We start from the raw sequence: 18,775 nt of genomic DNA, 5'->3' as shown, positions 1-18,775 counted from the left end.
TAATCCATGCCGCTATATCCTGGGGGGTCTGGTTAGGGAAATGTATATTAACTCCCCTAACTCCCCTTCAGCGAGATAACTTGGAGCAGGACATATCCGAGCAGGAGGTTAGAAAAGGCTATCGCCGCCTGTAAAGGGAATAAGGCAGCTGGGCCCGATGGGCTTCCGGCGGAATTATATAAATCTTTGGGAGATGTAATAATAACCACTATCACGGAATTGTTCAATAAAATATTATCTGAGGGTATTATACCCCTACCTCCTGGGGTCAGGCTACCATCTCACTAATTTTGAAAGGAGGACAGAATCCGGCAAGCTGTGGGTCTTGTAGGCCGATCTCTCTTCTCAATACGGATTATACAATATTCACAAGGATCCTGGCTGATAGGCTGGGAGGTGTAGCAGGTAGTATGCTACATACGGACCAAAAGGGTTTTGTAAGGGGTAGAAACCTATCTGATTTAACTCATGATCTTATAAGTGCAATCGATCTGGCCTCTACCTTCTCTTTACCTCTGGCAGTAATGACGTTGGAAGCCACTAAGGCATTCAATAGGATCAACTGGACTTATTTAATAGCAGTTATGGAAAAATTCAATTCAGTTGAAAAATGATGTCGAGCTACACAGCGTATGTATGAAGATCTCACTGCAAGACTCCTGGTAAATGGGAAACTGACCAATTATTTTAAGATCACAAGGGGCACTAGACAGGGCTGCCCACTCTCCCCGCTCCTTTTTGACTTGTACATTGAGCCCTTTGCTCATCGTTTGAGGGAAGATCGAAATATTATACCGTTTAGGTTTGGAGCATGGGAGAGGAAGGTCGCCCTATATGCCGATGACATTATGATCTTGTCATCGGAGTTGGAGGTGTCTTTCCCCCAGGTTATTAGATTAGCGCAAGAGTTTGGCCAGATTTCGGGCTATGAAGTGAATGTAGAAAAAACAGATCATGGTATGGAATTTGTCCGGGAATGGGTACCAGACCAAGGGTGACATGAGGTATCTAGGTGTTAGGATCGTACTATAGATAGAATAGCAGGGACCACATTGCAAATATTACTAGAGATTGCCAAAAGCTCATGAAATCTTGGGCACATCTTCCTCTGACTATTTTTGGGAGAATTAATTTGATTAAAATGGTTATTTACCTAAAATTACTTTCCTCTTCAACACCATCCCTCTGCATTTTGAAAAAATGCTATAGATAAACTGCAACAAGCTATAAATTCATTTGCCTGGGTATATAAATCCACAAGAATAGGGTGGAAAAAGCTAAGGTGCAGAAGGGAGAAGGGTGGAGGGTCGTTTTACGCTCCCTGACCTTCAGTATTATGCCTGGGCCTTTCAGGCATCTCATTCCCAGATGTTATTGAAATCCCCATATGGCCCGGGAAGAGGTATTATGTTTGCTGAGATGCTGAAAGAGACTGGACTACCACTTGAGGGTTTCCTTTTTAAGTTTGGGGATCAAAGGTTCTTCAAGAAGATAAGGTTGAAGGTTCTTTTGGCGGCCGCATGAATGTGGTTCAGAATTAGGCACTGTACCAGGCTCTATTATTATTCTAGCCTTGCTCCTATTTGGGACTCACCAGGAGCCCCAGAATGTTTAAAGGATAAATTAGCAATCCCACTTAAAACAGCAGGGTTAACAGTATGGAAAGATCTGGCCTCGGATGGGCCCCTTTACCTTGGGAATTTTTTCATAACACGCTGGAGAATGATATGTCCAGGTTTAAGTATATACAATTGCTGAGCTGGTCACAGAATCCTAATAAGCAGATAGGGGTAGGAAACACCTTAGAGGATCAATTGGGCTCTAGACCTGTAGGGCGGAAAGTAGTCTATTTTTTCTATTGGTCTCTAGTTGAAACCATTGATGGAGAGTTCAAATTGGCAGAGGAATTGTGGGGAGCCTTAATGCCAGATGTGTGCTGAGAGGAGGTGTGGTAGACCTCCTTCCAGACACTGTTTTCTATAGTGAAACCTGCTAGGTTGCGCAGGAATCACTATTTTACAGTACACAGGGCCTACTTATCTCCAGCTGGACTCTCTAAAATAGCAACGGGTCCCCCATTTAGGTGCAAGAAATGCGATTTGGCAAACGCCATATATACACGTCTAAAGAGTGCCCAGCAATAACAACATTTTGGAAAAGTGTAGTGGGAACCCTATCGGATATCATAGGTACTCCAATCAAAATTTCTCTTGCCCTGATTATATTTGGCATAGTTAATGAAGTTTCAGGTCCTGCAGGGGGATTCCTCTTTATTTTATTCAATTCAGTCAGTCAGAATATCTTTATTTGACTTATTAAAAGCCATACAAAGAAGAAAAAAATTTAAAAAGACATTTCATACAAAGTTTTTCTTCCTTTTTCTTAAAAACGATTATATAAATAGACAATTGAACAAGTATTACAAACGGTTAAAAAAGTATTACATTCATAAAATGAGTATAACATTTTACTTTAAGGCGAATTTAGGCAGACAGCTTTCACCCTTGAGGCGGCTACCAGAAAATTAGCTATGCAAAAAGTAATGTGGGGATTAGGCAATAATTGTAAAAAGAGCAGGGCCGGTCTCACTTGAGTGAAGCCAGCCTCTTTAAGAATAGGGAACAGATATTTTTTCCTTTGCTCTAGATACAACCCACAAAACATGACAAAATGCATTGTGTCTTGCACAGAGAACTGGTCGCAGCTACAGGGCGGGGCTAATTCCGGCTTCTGCAAACTTTTAAAAGAGCCTAAATAAAAATGTAACAAATTAAATCTAAACTTGGTTAAAAGAAACCTGTGAAAGGGGATTGTAACGAAACTGAGGTAAGGTGCAAGTGAAAATGAGCTAACAAGTAGGCAATGTTCCCTTACTGACGGTTTCGCCAATTCACGTTCTTCACGGCATGCTTCCTTCCTTCCCATAAAAGACTTTTTTACTAAATCGATGTCATGTGCCTTAATGTTCTCAGGGGAGGAGAAAAGCTCCGGACGTCCCAAGTCTAAAAATGCCTTAGCCAAATAGGCCAACCAAGGGATCTTGTTAAATTTGTCCAGAGACAGAACGTCAGACATGATTTTATGGTTTAAAGGAAGTTCTTCATTCAACCACATTTTCAACCAAAAGATCAGAGGGGCCATGCTCAACGTATCTGACAAAAAATGTAGGCCCACTTCTTTGTGGATGGAATAGGTTGGGGTCGACTGTGGTACAGAAAGCAGGGTTCTAATGAATCTATTCTCTGCTCTCTGAATTAATTCCAAATTTACATGCCCCCACAAAGCGGAACCATATATCGCGATGGCCACAGATTTGCTCTTATAGATTTTTAACAGAGCTTCCATAGGCCTAGCCCCTAGCCTACCAGCAAAGCCCAGGAGTGCTGATGATGATCTAATTACAGCCAGCCTCTTTGCTCTTACCTGTGGGCCCCAGGTCCCTTTCTGATCAAACAGTACGCCTAAGTAGGGGAATGTAGATACCCTGGAAACAATATCCCCCCTGCAAGTAAATGTTTTATTTCTCTTCTTACTGCACTCGCGCCCCATCACCATTGTATGTGACTTAGCTACGTTTACCTTAAGATCCAATCGCTCCATAAACAAACCAAAGGCATTCAAAAGGTGCTGAAGGCCAACACCCGTGCGAGCGATCAGTACGGCGTCATCCGCATACAGAAGCGCCGGGATTTTGTCAGCTCCTGCATGCGGGACGTCGGCTTCCTGCTCCCCTAGGTGTGCGCCCAAGCCATTGATATAAATGGTGAAGAGCAAGGGGGCTAATATACAGCCTTGCCGTACCCCCTTTAAAGATTTAAAAAGGGGGGTACGTCTACCATCATTCGTTACACAATTACAGCTGCAAAGAGCTCCTGGTGCAGAGTCGCCATGAACGAGACCAAAGCCTCATCAATGCCCATCTCCAACAAGATGGCCCACAACTTTGACCTATTGACCAAGTCAAAAGCCGAGGAGAGATCCATGAATGCAAGAAACACTGACCCCTCCTTGGCCACAGTATATTTGGAGATAAGCAAGTACAAGTTAACGCACTGTTCAATGGTCCCTTTTCTTTCTCTAAAACCATATTGTATCTCGGACAGCCCGCCACAGCTCTCAACATTTTCCCTCAATCTAGATAAAAGGACTCTACCTAAGATTTTTACAGATGAGTCCAAGAGGGATATAGGCCTATAACAGGCGGGATCATCCCGCTGGCCTTTATTTTTAAAAATAGGGACGATGGTAGATGTGACCCATGAGGCAGGTGCTGGGTTGCCGTTAACTGCGTTAAACACGTTTGCCAATACCTCTGCCCACAGTTTTGGTGAATACATGAAAAAGTCAGCAGGGACGCCATCAGGACCGGGTGCCTTGTGCTTTGTAGTAGCCAGAATAGCTTTTTCCTCTTCTTGGTGGTTAAAGAGGATAGGACGGGCGGCTGCAGTTACCAACGGGACACCTTTAATTGCTTCGTCATTATCCCCGTAAACATTTTAAAAATGAGACAACCATTTTTCATCGGGGATAACGCAGTCCATAGATTCATTATTATCGTCTGAGAAGAAGGGCTGTTTAATAATCTCCCAAAATTTCCTACTGTCCTTCAGCACTGCCGCTGAGAGGAGATTTTCCCACGCTTCACGTTTAATGGTGTCCTTTCGTTTCTTTATAGCTAGCTTATAAGTTTTCCTTAGCCTGGTAATCTCATCTTTTACCCTAGGAGTATTTTTTAGGGCTGCCAGCAGTAATCTGTGAGCATTATAGCATGCTGAGTCAAACCAGCGCTTGTTTCCTGGAATTCCTTTTTTTGGCTTAGCTAAAAGATCCTGTGACACCTGGCCACATATAACCTCGAATGCCTCTACAATTTCTTGGCCCTGCGCACAAGGATTTTTACAAATCTCGACCTGGTCCTTGATCTTAAAGAAATTTTCTGCATAAAATTTTTCCGGGATCACCTTAGCCCATTTTACTCGCCTATCTTGGTCAGTAATCCTCAGGGGGTGAACGAGCTTTACTATTATTGGGGATGTTCCCATATGGGCTCCCCAAGCCACTTCGAGTACTACCGGGTTATGATCGCTGAGATGTGTTTGTACTGTACGATAATCCATAACCCGGTTTAAAATACCTTGGGAAACAAAAATATAGTCTATTATTGTTCCTTGGTGGACACCAATAAAAGTTGGCAGTCTCGGTCCACCATCTGGTTCATGCAAGTCGAAGTTAGCGAGAAGTTCTTCTAACTCCTCCCCCTCAGTAGTATGTTCAAAGTGGGGTCCCACTAGTCCTTCGTCCCCGTCATCACTGCTTCCCCTACAGGCTAAGTTACATGGGTGGATATTAAAATCGCCTAATAAAATATACTCTAAGTCATACTTGATATTCTGGCTTGCTGATTTTAAAATACTATCTAGATTAGTGACGTTACAACCTCTATGGTCACTGTTCCCTGAGTTGTAAAAGTTTATATATATGGTCCTGCTAGGGTTATTAATCACTCTTTCTACCATTAAGATGTTATGGGAATCGGTGCTAATCTGCCTACAACTTCCCTTCAAGTCTAGGGAGAACAGAATTAAAAGGCCTCCCTTAGCTCTCCCCATGCGACTGGGGACAGCTGCTTTGGTAAAGCTAGTAAACCCATCCCACCAAAGATTGGCGGATGTGTCCCAGGTTTCCTGGAGAGCAATAATATGGTGGCCTAAAACAAAACTTGACCATGCCTTATCCTGTCGTTTGGCATTTAGACCCGCTATGTTCCAGCTTATCATCTTGCAAGAATCTATAGATTTCTTAGGTTCTGGGTACCGCACCGATGCCCCTTCAGCTGCTCGTAACAGTTGGGTCCCCTCATTAATTCTTACTTTCAAAAGGCTCTGCGAGTTATCATTGGCAAGGCTCTGGTTTGCACAGTGCTCAGGCAGATTTGGTGTGGGGAGATGTTCATATTTTGATATAACTTGGCCTTCTTGCCCTGTCTGATAGGTGGACTCACTGGGATCTAGGCCATTGATAAATTGTCTGCTCTTGGCTGGTGGCAAATCCAAAGCATCTTTTACCAATTCAATGTCCTCCGTGTGTCAGTCGCAGTCATTTAAATTAGATAAGGCTCCATACCTATTCCCCATTCCAAATCCCCAGTCAAAAGGGGTGGCCACCTGGCCCCATCCACTAGCTGTCGTGTTCCACATAGGTCGTGGGGTATTTGGACGCAACAGGGGCTGTTCATTTCCCATCCGGGATATAAACCCATTTCCCTGACCTCTATGATCATACCCCGGGGTGCTTGGTCCCCATCCGTTTATAATGGGCCCGTTTAACCTTGGTGTTCTGGCTGTTGGCTCGATCGGATAGTTACATTTTTCTGTCCCAAGACTGATCATAGGATGGAAACGGCCTAATGTCCCCTCCCCAGCTAGAGGCTTTTGTATATCTCCTAGGTCTAGGGATATTGGGGAAGGTAGCAATCTGGCTCTCACTATAAAAGAATTTCAGGGTAAGGGGGATTATGGAACCACTTCGTCGTTGAGGGGGAAGGATGTTGGACAGGATGTTTGGGAGTACATCTGCGTTAGCAAAGTTTAATATCACGCAGTCCCCCTTAAACTTTTTTTGCTTGTTCCCAATCCATGGTACCCTCCTTGCCATAACAATCTCCCCTACTAGTTGGTCAAACCCTTGGTATGCCATGCGCATATTATTAGTGAGCCAGTGTAAAGCCTTATCTTTTAGACCCTGATTAGATTCTATTTTATCTTGTGATAGAGCAGGGACATTTGCCAATACAAGTACTACTGATGAGGCTTCCATGATAAATTGTGATGAGTCATCCCCTTGTTGTAATGGTGTTGGCGCGACAGATGATACAGTGGGGGACTCTCTTACTACTTCCTGGCCAGGTGCAGATGGTGGTAACTGCCCTGGCGGAATAGACTGTATTTGGCCTTCCGTAGGACCCATGACGCACCAGTGACCTCCACATCTGTGGCCACCGGTTTTGTGACAAAAGTAACTAGGTTCTCCACCTCTTCAGCCAACTTACTTTGTAACCCACCCAACTTTTTCACCTCAGCAGTTAATTTGTCTAATTTCCCGATCAATGGCTTAATGATGGTCCTGATTTTCATGTCTATCATATCTGAGATCCTATTAAATAGGTCGTCGTCGATGATGTGTCTTGACTCAGCGTCAACATCAAACTCCAGGTTTTTCCCTTTGCGCCTAGGTGGTGTGGTCGGCTGTTTTCTTCCTTGCTGTTTCCCCCCACGTTTTGGCTGAGATTTTCTACAGGTTCTCACGGCCCGTACTACAGGCAAGGGGGGCGATAGAACTTCGTCGACCAAATTTATCTGTTGATCAGAGTCAGACACTACATTTGCTGACAGATCCACTAGCGGATCTGAGTCTTCATCATCATTGCCAATGTCTTGAGAATTAGGATCTGGTATATATATATAAAAGGATTTAGTAATGGTGTGTCAGACATTAATGCGTTTGAGGAAGGACTCACTGGGAGCAAAGTTGGTGATTGGCTCAGACCTAGGGATTGCCTTCTATCATTGTTAATCTTACTGACCACCTGTACTAAATAAGAGTCTAAAGTGTTAACTGGCTCTGTAACTGCAGGTGCCAATTTCTTAGGCATGTTTACAACAGGGTTAGGATGCTATCAGAAGTCTGAGAGGTACTCAAGGAATTAGCTCCGAAGATATTACACAATGCTAACAAAACGAGGGAATGTAGCAACCATGCAACAGTAGGCAGTTTCTTGCTCCAATCAAATCGTGGGCCAGATGCAAACGGTGTCTAAGGTCCAAGAATGTTCGTTAACACTGTACAGCAATAATCCACAATGATTTAATACAACGGGTACAGTACCTTGGCTGCTCAATGATGGAAATATCAGGGGAATAGCCTTGCCTGGCCTTTTCGTGCCTCTGAGGGCCACAGAGGGCCCGCCCTTTGCCCGGGCTTCTCCCGGCGCGCTCCCGCGAAGCGGTAGCACGATTCACCTTTAAACAAGAGATGCAGCAGTCTCAAAGGCTGATAGGCGGGTGGGCGTGGCCAGCGGGGAGAGCAGCCCAGGTGTGACTAATTGGGCGCGCAGGGACTCCTGGACACTGGAGTCCCTGCCTTTAAGCTCGCAGCCCCGCCGACACTATCACCTGCCCCTGCACTCCTTACCAAGGAGCTCCCAGCATCCAGCAGCTTCACGAGTCAAAAAAGCGCTGCGGGTGTTCCTCACAGCCGAAGCACACAGGAGATCAGCAAGAACCAGGGTCCAAGTAAGGGCGGTCGCAATTCACCCAAGGGGTCCCGTTGGGCCGTAGGCAGGGTCCGCTTTTACTCCGTTGGCTGGGGGGCGTGGCCAGCGGGGAGAGAAGCCCAGGTGTGACTAATTGGGCGCGCAGGGACTCCTGGACACTGGAGTCCCTGCCTTTAAGCTCGCAGCCCCGCCGACACTATCACCTGCCCCTGCACTCCTCACCAAGGAGCTCCCAGCATCCAGCAGCTTCACGAGTCAAAAAAGCGCTGCGGGACCCGCGAAGCGGGTCCGGCGAGGCGCTTGGGTGTTCCTCACAGCCGAAGCACACAGGAGATCAGCAAGAACCAGGGTCCAAGTAAGGGCGGTCGCAATTCACCAAAGGGGTCCCGGTGGGCCGTAGGCAGGGTCCGCTTTTACTCCGTTGGTGGGGGGCGTGGCCAGCGGGGAGAGCAACCCAGGTGTGACTAATTGGGCGCGCAGGGACTCCTGGACACTGGAGTCCCTGCCTTTAAGCTCGCAGCCACGCCGACACTATCACCTGCCCCTGCACTCCTCACCAAGGAGCTCCCAGCATCCAGCAGCTTCACGAGTCAAAAAAGCGCTGCGGGACCCGCGAAGCGGGTCCGGCGAGGCGCTTGGGTGTTCCTCACAGCCGAAGCACACAGGAGATCAGCAAGAACCAGGGTCCAAGTAAGGGCGGTCGCAATTCACCAAAGGGGTCCCGGTGGGCCGTAGGCAGGGTCCGCTTTTACTCCGTTGGCGGGGGGGCGTGGCCAGCAGGGAGAGCAGCCCAGGTGTGACTAATTGGGCGCGCAGGGACTCCTGGACACTGGAGTCCCTGCCTTTAAGCTCGCAGCCCCGCCGACACTATCACCTGCCCCTGCACTCCTCACCAAGGAGCTCCCAGCATCCAGCAGCTTCACGAGTCAACCATATGTGGAAAATAATGAGCAAATGAATGGGCTTACGTAGGGGACTTGCAGCTTGTTACAGCAACTTATTGAGATAAAGTTTGCATTGCAAATAAGCCAAAGGTAACACAATTTGAATTAGTAACGGTAAGATTTGCAATGAACTAGCAACAAGTTGAAAAGCACAACAGAATTGCTTTAACGCTGGAGAGGGCCTTTAATAGCCAGTATATCCCTCTACGGCGGGCTATAAGGCTATAATAATGTGCATTGGTCAAATTAATTTTTCCAGTATTCTTGTGTATTCCTAATACGGAACTAGTACTGTGCGTCTGAGCCTAAAATAGGCTACTTTCACCTACTTACTCCTGATGTAATAATACATGTCAGTGTGTTTAATACATGCCACTAGCAACAAATGCAATCCGCACGACACAAGTTCAATCCTAGAAAGCCAGACAAAGCCTTTCAACTTTCTTTTGTCAATAATACAAGTATCAATAAATTGGGTAAAGGTAACCATGCCTAATTGCGGTGTCTATGAACTGCAGAATTGAGAAGTGAGGCGTTGCATAAAACAATTACTTGTTATCCATTTACTGTGAAACTACATGATATGATACAATGTAAGAGAGTTTTTATATAATTTTATTTTAAAATGTATTTAAAAAATGTTTTTAGTATTGTTATTTTGGGATTCGAGTTTAGTAGCATATTAAGGATATACAGCCGGCCTGGAATGCTTTCCCAAGAAAATCGCGAAAGTGAAACTGATGAATGCCGCAAAAGTGAAACTAATTAAAGTGATCGCGCTGCCTTCTGAAGTATAGAGAGGTGCACTCAAGCTTTAGGCTGGCCATGCCAGCATCTGGTAGCACTTTTTTTACCCCTTACTAAATGCCTAGCTAGCAGCGCATGCGCGCTGCTCAGCGAGACCTAAAAATGGTCTAAAATCTGGGAGTGCTGGCAGGCCTACAGAGTACTATGAAATTCACAGTGGATGTACACAGGCTGTATTGGAGACAAGAATGCAGGCGAACCCATAGATAAAGGCAAAATTGTTCCCAATACTAAGGGTGGAGAATAGTCTGAATCCTGTACTACACCAATGCTGATATTACGGGAATGGAAATTTAATAAAACGTTTTTTGTTTTTTTAAACGCGCATTATAATAGTATAATCATCAGGCAAGCAACAGCAATTAATATGGCTTCTTGGGGTTCCAATCTAATATTGACATAAGTACACTAACCTTCCTTCTATCAAAGTTTTTATATTCCTTGGCACTAAGAAATGCCCAGAAAAGCACAATTTTAAAGAAGACATTGTTGATGTTCGCAAAGTTAGTTGGATGCAGCCTTAGTATAAGATAGACCAAAATATAGGGCGAAGGCACGTGCGGTTCCTCCGCAATGGCTGAAGAGTGTCACCCCACTGGCTCAGAGCCAGCACCTGAAAAATAAAATGATATACTTTCATTGTTTTATTTTTCAGTTGTTGGCTGAGCCAGCGTACAGTAGGGAGGAGCGTGACAGGGCCATGGTAGGAGGAGTGCTTGTGCAATTCTAAGTGAGCTTGTGTGTTTGGCCGTCTGTCTCAGGCCGGCCAAATACACGCGAGCACTTACGATTCACCAAACTGGCTGTATTGAACAGGATGAAGGTGGGTACTAATACAGCGTCATGAGGCAGAATGAAACTTACCTTTAATCTCCTGCTGAGGTTTTCCATGGTGCCCCCGTCAGAAGCCTCTCCAATGAGAGTGAAGCTATTTGCACTTTCTGTAGACTGCAATCTACAATATAAATTCACAACTACTTTATCCTTTATTGGGCAAAAATGATAAAACAGCCAGAATATTATCAAACGATGTTTACATCCATTGCTTACATAAGGGGAGACAGCTTTTAAACACCCACAGCAGTCTAGGACTGCTCAAAAAGGCCCACGTAGGAACATTATCGTCATATGAAAGATCTCACTCACTAGAACAGGAATCTTAAATACCACGTGCACAGTACAGGTAGAGCAGTTAGGTTTCACATCCAAAGCTACATGGTGGCTTTTTACACGGAGGTGTCCCATACAGACTTAGTTAGAAATAATACGTTTTATCAGATTTATAAAGTGTATGACTACCAATGGTAGGTTGTCTAGGCACTATACAAGGACAACCACAAGTGTGAGTCTAATGTAGCAGGATGCACAGAAAATCGTTTTTAGTTAAAGAGGGTTGATGAATAAGATTTCGAATGAGCGCTTTAATACTTCTATAAGAACATCCATGTCAACATTTGTAATGAAGAATAAATGTTCACAGTAAGAGTGTTTCAGAGGTAAACTGTCTGAACTGAAAAGGAGTGTCCCCTATGAACACATCTTGCTACACAACAGTACTAATGGGAGGATATTATGGACTAATGTGAGAATATTAAGGGCCAATCAGCGCACTGGTCTCATGTCAAGTGCACTATTTTAACAGACGTAAATTGCATTGGGACTAGTTAGAGACCCAAATTAAATGATTCGTTCGTTCATTTAATCTACAGTCTTGAACACATCTACTTGTCTAGAGTTGGAACAAAATCAAAGCTAACTTGGTGTACCTATAACTGCACAGTATTAATTTCTACAGGATGAACTTGAAGATTTTCAGAACAAGCGGTTAGAAAAATATAAATTGGCAAACAAAACGTGACCTGGAGTATATGGATGTTTTAAAGATGGAGATGTCTTATGCAAAGATTTCAAACTCAAAGATTTATAAAGAAAGATGCAAGACCCAAGGGAAACGAGTATTCATTACAAAAAAGTGAACTATACCTAGAAGGACGAATGGTTTTTCTTGATACCCCAGGCAGTGGCTTCTCGATAATGGTTTCCTTATAAAGACAGACAACATTTCAGCAGTGAATAATACATGCATGGTTTATCATGAACAATCACCATAATACACAGTAAGGTTATTATTAAATCTTCAATTTATTAAAGCAATATATTTTGATATCACTTTCTGAACAAAAATATAGAAAAGTATGAATAGTGTGGAAGCGATTGCAATTCACAATCCGATTTTCATAACAAATTAACAATGTCAATGTTACAATCTATGAGTGGCTATCCAAAAAGGAGGCTGAATTCCTAATCACCAATGATCCAGTCACACCGTACTTCTACACTCTGCCAAAGATTCACAAGGGGGTCACCCCGGTACCGGGTAGGCCCATTGTGTCTGGTATAGGGTCCCTCCTGGAACCCCTATCCCAATTCTGTGACGCTTTTTTGCAACCCATAGTCAAGAAAATCCCTTCCTTTCTTCAGGATACAAGAGACGTCCTACGCCTCATTGATGACATGGATGGGAGGGAAAATGTCGATTTCATAATGACATTGGATGTAGAAGCCCTCTACACTAATATCCCTCAGCAAGCTACTCTTGAGGCAGTGGAATCGGCCCTGAGGGCGGAGGAATGGACATCACCCACTCCAATTTCCTTTATCATGGCTTTGGCAAGTATAGCCTTAACTGAGAACTTCTTCAGATACGAGTCGCAACTGTTCCACCAGATCCGTGGTACTTCCATGGGCTCGACCTTCGCGCCGAGCCTAGCCTGTATTTATATGGCGACCTTCGAGGAGCACCACATCTACCAAGCCACCACGAATCCGTTCCTTGAACACTTGTCCCTCTGGCGTCGCTACATCGACGACATCCTGATCCTTTGGAAAGGGGACCGGATGAGTTGTGAGGCCTTCTGCACATGGATTAACCTCCAAAATCCATACCTGAAATTCACAGGAACCATCTCTGAGGTATCACTACCCTTCCTGGACTTAACCATCAGGCTAGACCCAACGGAGATCACCACCACTCTCTACAGGAAAGAGACCGACAGGAACAGTCTCCTTCCATACCAGAGTCACCATACCAGGGCTCTGAGGGATAACCTGCCCTTTGGGCAATTCTTGCGGATCCGCAGAAACTGTACTTCAGTCACAGATTACATACGCGAGGCCTCTACCTTACAGCACAAACTTCAAGAGAGGGGGTATCCGACCAGACTTTTAAAACAGTCAGCCAAACGAGCACTTAATAACAACAGAGAAGCCCTGTTGGAGACACATCCTAAGCCAGCAGATGATGCCATCACATGTGTAACCACTTACACGAAGAACTCCAGCTTCATCAAGAAGACCATCAATTCCCATTGGGGCACCCTGAATTCCGCTGGCTTGGACATCCCACGTCCACGCTTTGCTTTCAAAAGAACTGCAAATCTTAAGGATACTCTAACCCATACTCGACCTAAGAAGTCCAGTACCCACCACCTGAACACACTCTGGGGCCTTCCACCTGTGGTGGGCCACTTTAGATGTGGTAACTGTATTGTCTGCCCACAATCCGTACAGAGCAAAGAGTTGACTTTATCACAATCCTTCACGTGGCATATGACCAAACATACCAATTGTAACAGCAGTAGATGTATATACATGCTCTCTTGCCCCTGCGGCCTCCAATATATTGGCATGACGATGCGCCCTGTGAAAACACGGATAATTGAACATAACAGCAACATTCGTTGTGCCAAGACTCACACAAGGCTGTATGAACACTGTAAGGAAGCCGGACACTCAGCAGACAACATGCAATGGGTGGTTCTTGAATGCCACCCATCCATCAGTCAACAATCACTGTATAGACTGGAACAGAGGTGGGTGCACCGTTTGCAATTAGACACATGCGGATTGAATGACTCCGTCCCTTGGAATCAATTAGCCAACTAACCTTCTGGCCTGCCCTTTATCGCCTCTATCAAGATTGATGTCACTGCCGGACATCGAATGCAGACTTATTGTACCATTCCCTACTAGTACTTCTGGTGCACCCCTGCGCCCCTATTAGACTGGATTTTCTTTGTCCATTCAACCCTCGATGGTATCACCGGCAACCACTACTCTTCTAACCAACTACAACCATTACACCAGGGTCCCCCTAGCCTGGCAACCATGGCATCTGTTCCGTGGACTGACTTGCCTGGCCATTTGCCGGCATCCTATGTTCCATTACTCCTCTCTTCTTTCCTCCCCTCCCTCCCCCCCTCATCACCCCTTCACCTCCACTGGGGCCAAGCTACTCGCGGGGCACCACTCGCCCGGCGTCATTGTTGATTCCTTCAACGAGGGACTGCTCACTATTGCCGCCCCCGTTATCCCCGAGTGCCCCCAGGGCCGCCTGCAAACTCCAATACCGGGCTGTCCTGCCGTGTGACTGTGGCTTCCCATTGACGAGACGTGTGCCTTTCCTTAAACCCTGTACCTCTTCGCACACGATCCCTTACATCTAGCCAAACCTCTGTCTCTTCCTTGAGAAGCCCCTGATTGGCTACCTTGCTCACGCGTCATGGGACACACCCCGCCGCCCGCCCCCTCTACGCTTAGCAACCGGACATTTAACCGGCGTGTGGATGCCAGCGCATTACCGGCTGGTTCGCGTTCTACCACACGCCGATGCGAGTGGGGGTAGGTTCTTAACGGCACCATTCCGCCGTGGCTAAGGTAAGCTTGCAGGGCCTCCGCCCATGTTTCACCTCTGTGCCCCGCTGACGGCCCCCTAGGAGACCGCTCGAGGCAGGTTTCTCCGCCCGGCTGCGGTCAATGGTGACTGCCCCCGTCGGGCCCAGCGGCTCTGCTTGTCCCGCGAACCGGGCCCGCCACCTGGTTGTTGTTGTCCGTTAAACACACAGCCCTGCCTGACAGCCGGCCGCCCTCTCGCTAAGAGGCACCCTTGGGTGGCGCGGACGGGCTCCGGCGAGCGGAGCCGCGGACTGGGACTGGGACCCAGCCATACCGATCGGCTCAGCCTGACGGGACGTTGCCCCTAGCGATCCTCTGGTGACCCCGTCGCCCCCATTATCTCCCCATCTATGAGTTGGGTCATATGGGTTGATCCCACTTTTACCTTGCTGATTGTCTCCCCAGGTCAATTCCTCTAGCGCACGCCCCACCCGAATCAGCCGCGCAGATCGAGACAGCCTTGACATTGGTAAGCCCCGAGCACCAGTGCTGATAGACCATCTGTTAAGCACACATTTATTATTATATTTATATAATATTTGGTCCCCCCCTGGCGGACAGTGGCCCTTCAATGTTTAATGTTAACGATTTATTATTATTTTTGTTTGATACACGAGGCGCAATTACTATCATGTAATGTTCCCCTTACAAATATCAACATATTTTGAGTTTCATAACGGGTTATCTTTGCTCACACACCCCAAAGACTTCTTGTTCCCAAATAACTTTTGCTTGGGACCACTTGGTTATAAAGAGTCTCTCTCTCTCGCTCTCTCTCACACGCCCTGCATATACCCAACGGTACCGTGACCGAGTGAATCACTGATGCTTGGGTGTTGCATTTTTACGAATTTCTGGGATACTTAAAAAGCTTAGTTTCTGAGCAACTAATGACATACGATACTGATGTTTCCTGTTTGTATCCCCAGGTCTGACGGTGTGACAGTACTTTTTGGCTAAACTCCGGGCATTGACCAACAAGGTTGTATAAACCACACTCTTGAGGTTCCCCCAAGAGCACTTATTAAGTATATGAGCACTGTTTTGGTCCTGAAGAATTGCCCCTTGTGGGCATGAAACATGTTGACCATGTTGGAGGGTTGAAATGAGGCCATACTAATGGTTACCTTGGGCCTCTATACCCCTCTTTTCACTTTTTAACAAAGTGGTTAGCCACACCAATAAAGTTTTCTTAGTGGACTACCCAACTTTTTTTTAACTCACATTCCGCTCACTACTTCACCTGTTTTTTGTACCTCACACACCAGAATATTACGGCAAGGAACAAAAGAACTCCGACAGAGAGTAACACACGGTGTTACCCGTCAAGCATTGCAGCGCCGGCTTGACGCAGGAGCAGGAAGCCGATGATGCAAACAACATCACAAAGGGCTGAATGAGACATGTCATCCAGCCCTATAGTTGTATGAGGTTTCTTAGTTCCGAAAAGGGACCCTGTGGCGTCCCATACTTCCCTTTCCTCCACTACCTCCACTGAGAGCGAGACTCCTTTATAGACTTTTTATCAGGGGAACTTTGTACAATTCCTTGTGTTAAATGTTACAATCTATGACCTGCAGTCATCCTATGAAACATTACAATACCTTCCTTTTTCAATGCTCTGCACGTTTGCATACTAGCAATGTACCCTGGCTATTACACTCTAACATATACTTGTGAATGCTCCACAAGAACAAAGAATACCTCTTTCTACTATTGGTAGGTCCAATGGATGTATACAACTAAAAGTTCACTACCTTGCCGAACAGAACACCTCTATATTGCAAAGATAGATAGGCACTCTGGAGGAGACCATCTTTTGCAAATGGATCTCGTAAAAAACAACCATATTCTAGCAGGGTGTTAGACAGATTTCAATCCAAACAAAAATTCTCTAAAATCAATAAGCTTAACCAACAATGTCATTTTGATGGAAAGTTTAGTTAGGTCACAAAGAAGGGCTAACGGATTATCAACGGGGAGGATGAGGGCTGCAAATGGAACTCTTAGCACAGTTGGCTTCAGACACCTCTAAATATGTCATGGGTGTACCAGCCTGCAATCAGGCTTTTCAGAAGTGTGACTTCACACATACATGAGCGTACACTTTCACCTTTTGGATAGGGGAGGATAGTAAGCCAAACATAAACAATCCGTTGGAAATCTGCCATTTCTGTGTGGTCACTCTGTATTTTTCACCTTTTGCTGGACCCTATATTTTTGCTGGTTTTAGAACGTTGTGCACCTTCCCACTGCTAACCAGCAATCAAGTTCCTGTGCTCTCCCTTTAAACATAGTCTAACTGGCATATTTGTTCTTAGTATAGTTAACTTGCCTCGAAGTCCCTAGTATATTGTACAAAGTAAACCCAAAGCCTGAAAGTTAAATGCCACTAGTGGACTGCAGCAACCACTGTGCCATCCACTACAATGGCAGTGCAAACATGGCTTAAGGTCTACCAATGTAGCTTAACTGCAGCAGTGTAAAATATGCATTTCAACCTCTCAAAATAAAACTTTTTGACAAGTACAACCCTTCCTTTTAAATATGAATAAGCCACCCCTATGACGGCTTTGTAGTCCAAAAGGCAGGATCTTAGGTATTAAAAAGTAGTACATTTAGAAATTTTATGTTAAAAGGTCCTTACAGTAACTAGCACCCTAAAGCAATTTTTCACTGTGGCAGGCCTCGATGTCCTATGTGGAAAAACACCGTACAGTTTAAAAATTCTTAATACTGTATCTAGGGAATGGGCCAAGCTAATAAAATAATTAGACTATTTTTAACAGTTATTAAAAATCCAATTGTTTAGTTGGATTTTGCATAAATATTAAAAGAAAATTACTTTTAGAACGTTACCTTTTCCCTGCCTTTAGTTCCTGAAGACTACATTTGCTCTTCCACTTCTACCAGCCAGTAATTAGCAGTTGAACAGGTGTGAAAAAGGTCTGGAGTGCTTCCCAGGAGCAGACAAAATAGGCTGACCTGAATGGGCAGAGAGGAATCCTCTGAACTTGAAAGAATATGCAAGGGGGGGCTGCGGGCATCCTTTTTGACATTACAGTGTAATATCCAGCTTGACAGGTCTGCTGGGTTTAAGTATAACACTTGTGGTGCATTTGAAACAGAATGCCAAAGCAATTCCACTGTCTGGTAGCCAAAGGAGCAATTTATCCCAACTGAGTTCGGTATCTGGGTTTTTACATACAAAAATAGAGTCACCGACGACTTCCAACATCTTGAAAATGCCCAGTCGGTAGGATTGGCCCACAGAACTTCTACCCCATTGATTAGGAGGAGGCAGCCCCATCCACTAGCTTGTGCCAGGCATAAATGTGGCAACTGAGGGCACCCAGATCAGAACAGCCCTGGACATGAGGAAGATTAGAAGAGGACTGAACCTGTTGTTTGCAACCAGGGAAAAGCCCTGGAGGACTGGACCTGCTCTCTCTTGTACCCAGGACAAAGAAGTGAACTCAAAAGGCTGCAAGACTAACTTTCTGGTAAAGCTACTGGGACACAACAAATTAACAAAGGCTTTTTGCTGCAAATTCCCAGCTGACCAGTGGCAACTAGACCTGATCTGGACCCTGCTTTTTGCCCTCTGCCTGACACACTGAGTCTCCAAGTGCATACTCAGAGGTCTTGGGGGGTTTAAAAGTATAGTCCTGTGGTGGATTGATCTTAAAGGATTAAAGTAAGAAGGTAAAATATTTGAGCAGGACGAAAATAGTTGGTGTATCCGACCTGCCTCCTAAGGCGGTCAGAGTCAAATTGCACCTAGGTACAAGACTACTGCGACCTTTGATAGCATTGGCACTTTATTTTTTTACGCTATTTCTATTTGAAACTTTAGAAATTCATGTCTCCCATTCACCTAATTGAAGTTTTGTCATTTTGGTGATATTTTGTTTATTAAATTGTGCTTTCTTTTTCTAATTTGGTTTGGGATTTGGATTGTGTAGCATGCAGACTTTACTACTGTTTTGGTGCTGCATAAATACTTTACCCATTGTCC

At 45.2% G+C, this 18,775-nt stretch overlaps 1 protein-coding gene across 5 annotated transcripts in view; it reads right to left on the bottom strand.

Annotated features, from left to right (window-relative positions):
* BECN1 (beclin 1) overlaps window positions 1-18,775 on the bottom strand; it is a 157,173-nt gene that overhangs the window by 127,688 nt on the left and 10,710 nt on the right. For all 5 annotated transcript variants that reach the window (XM_078645349.1, XM_078645348.1, XM_078645350.1 and 2 more), the window contains exons 4-5: window positions 12,007-12,065; window positions 10,888-10,978 (exon numbers count right to left, since the gene is read on the bottom strand). In XM_078645349.1, coding sequence (XP_078501475.1) covers window positions 10,888-10,978; window positions 12,007-12,065 — 150 coding nt within the window. The remainder of the gene's footprint in view (window positions 1-10,887; window positions 10,979-12,006; window positions 12,066-18,775) is intronic.

Source organism: Lissotriton helveticus, chromosome 5_1 (genome assembly GCF_964261635.1).
Source record: "Lissotriton helveticus chromosome 5_1, aLisHel1.1, whole genome shotgun sequence".
Taxonomy (NCBI): Eukaryota; Metazoa; Chordata; class Amphibia; order Caudata; family Salamandridae; genus Lissotriton; species Lissotriton helveticus.
Note: the sequence above shows the minus strand (reverse complement) of the source record. Positions and strands in the feature narration are given on the sequence as shown.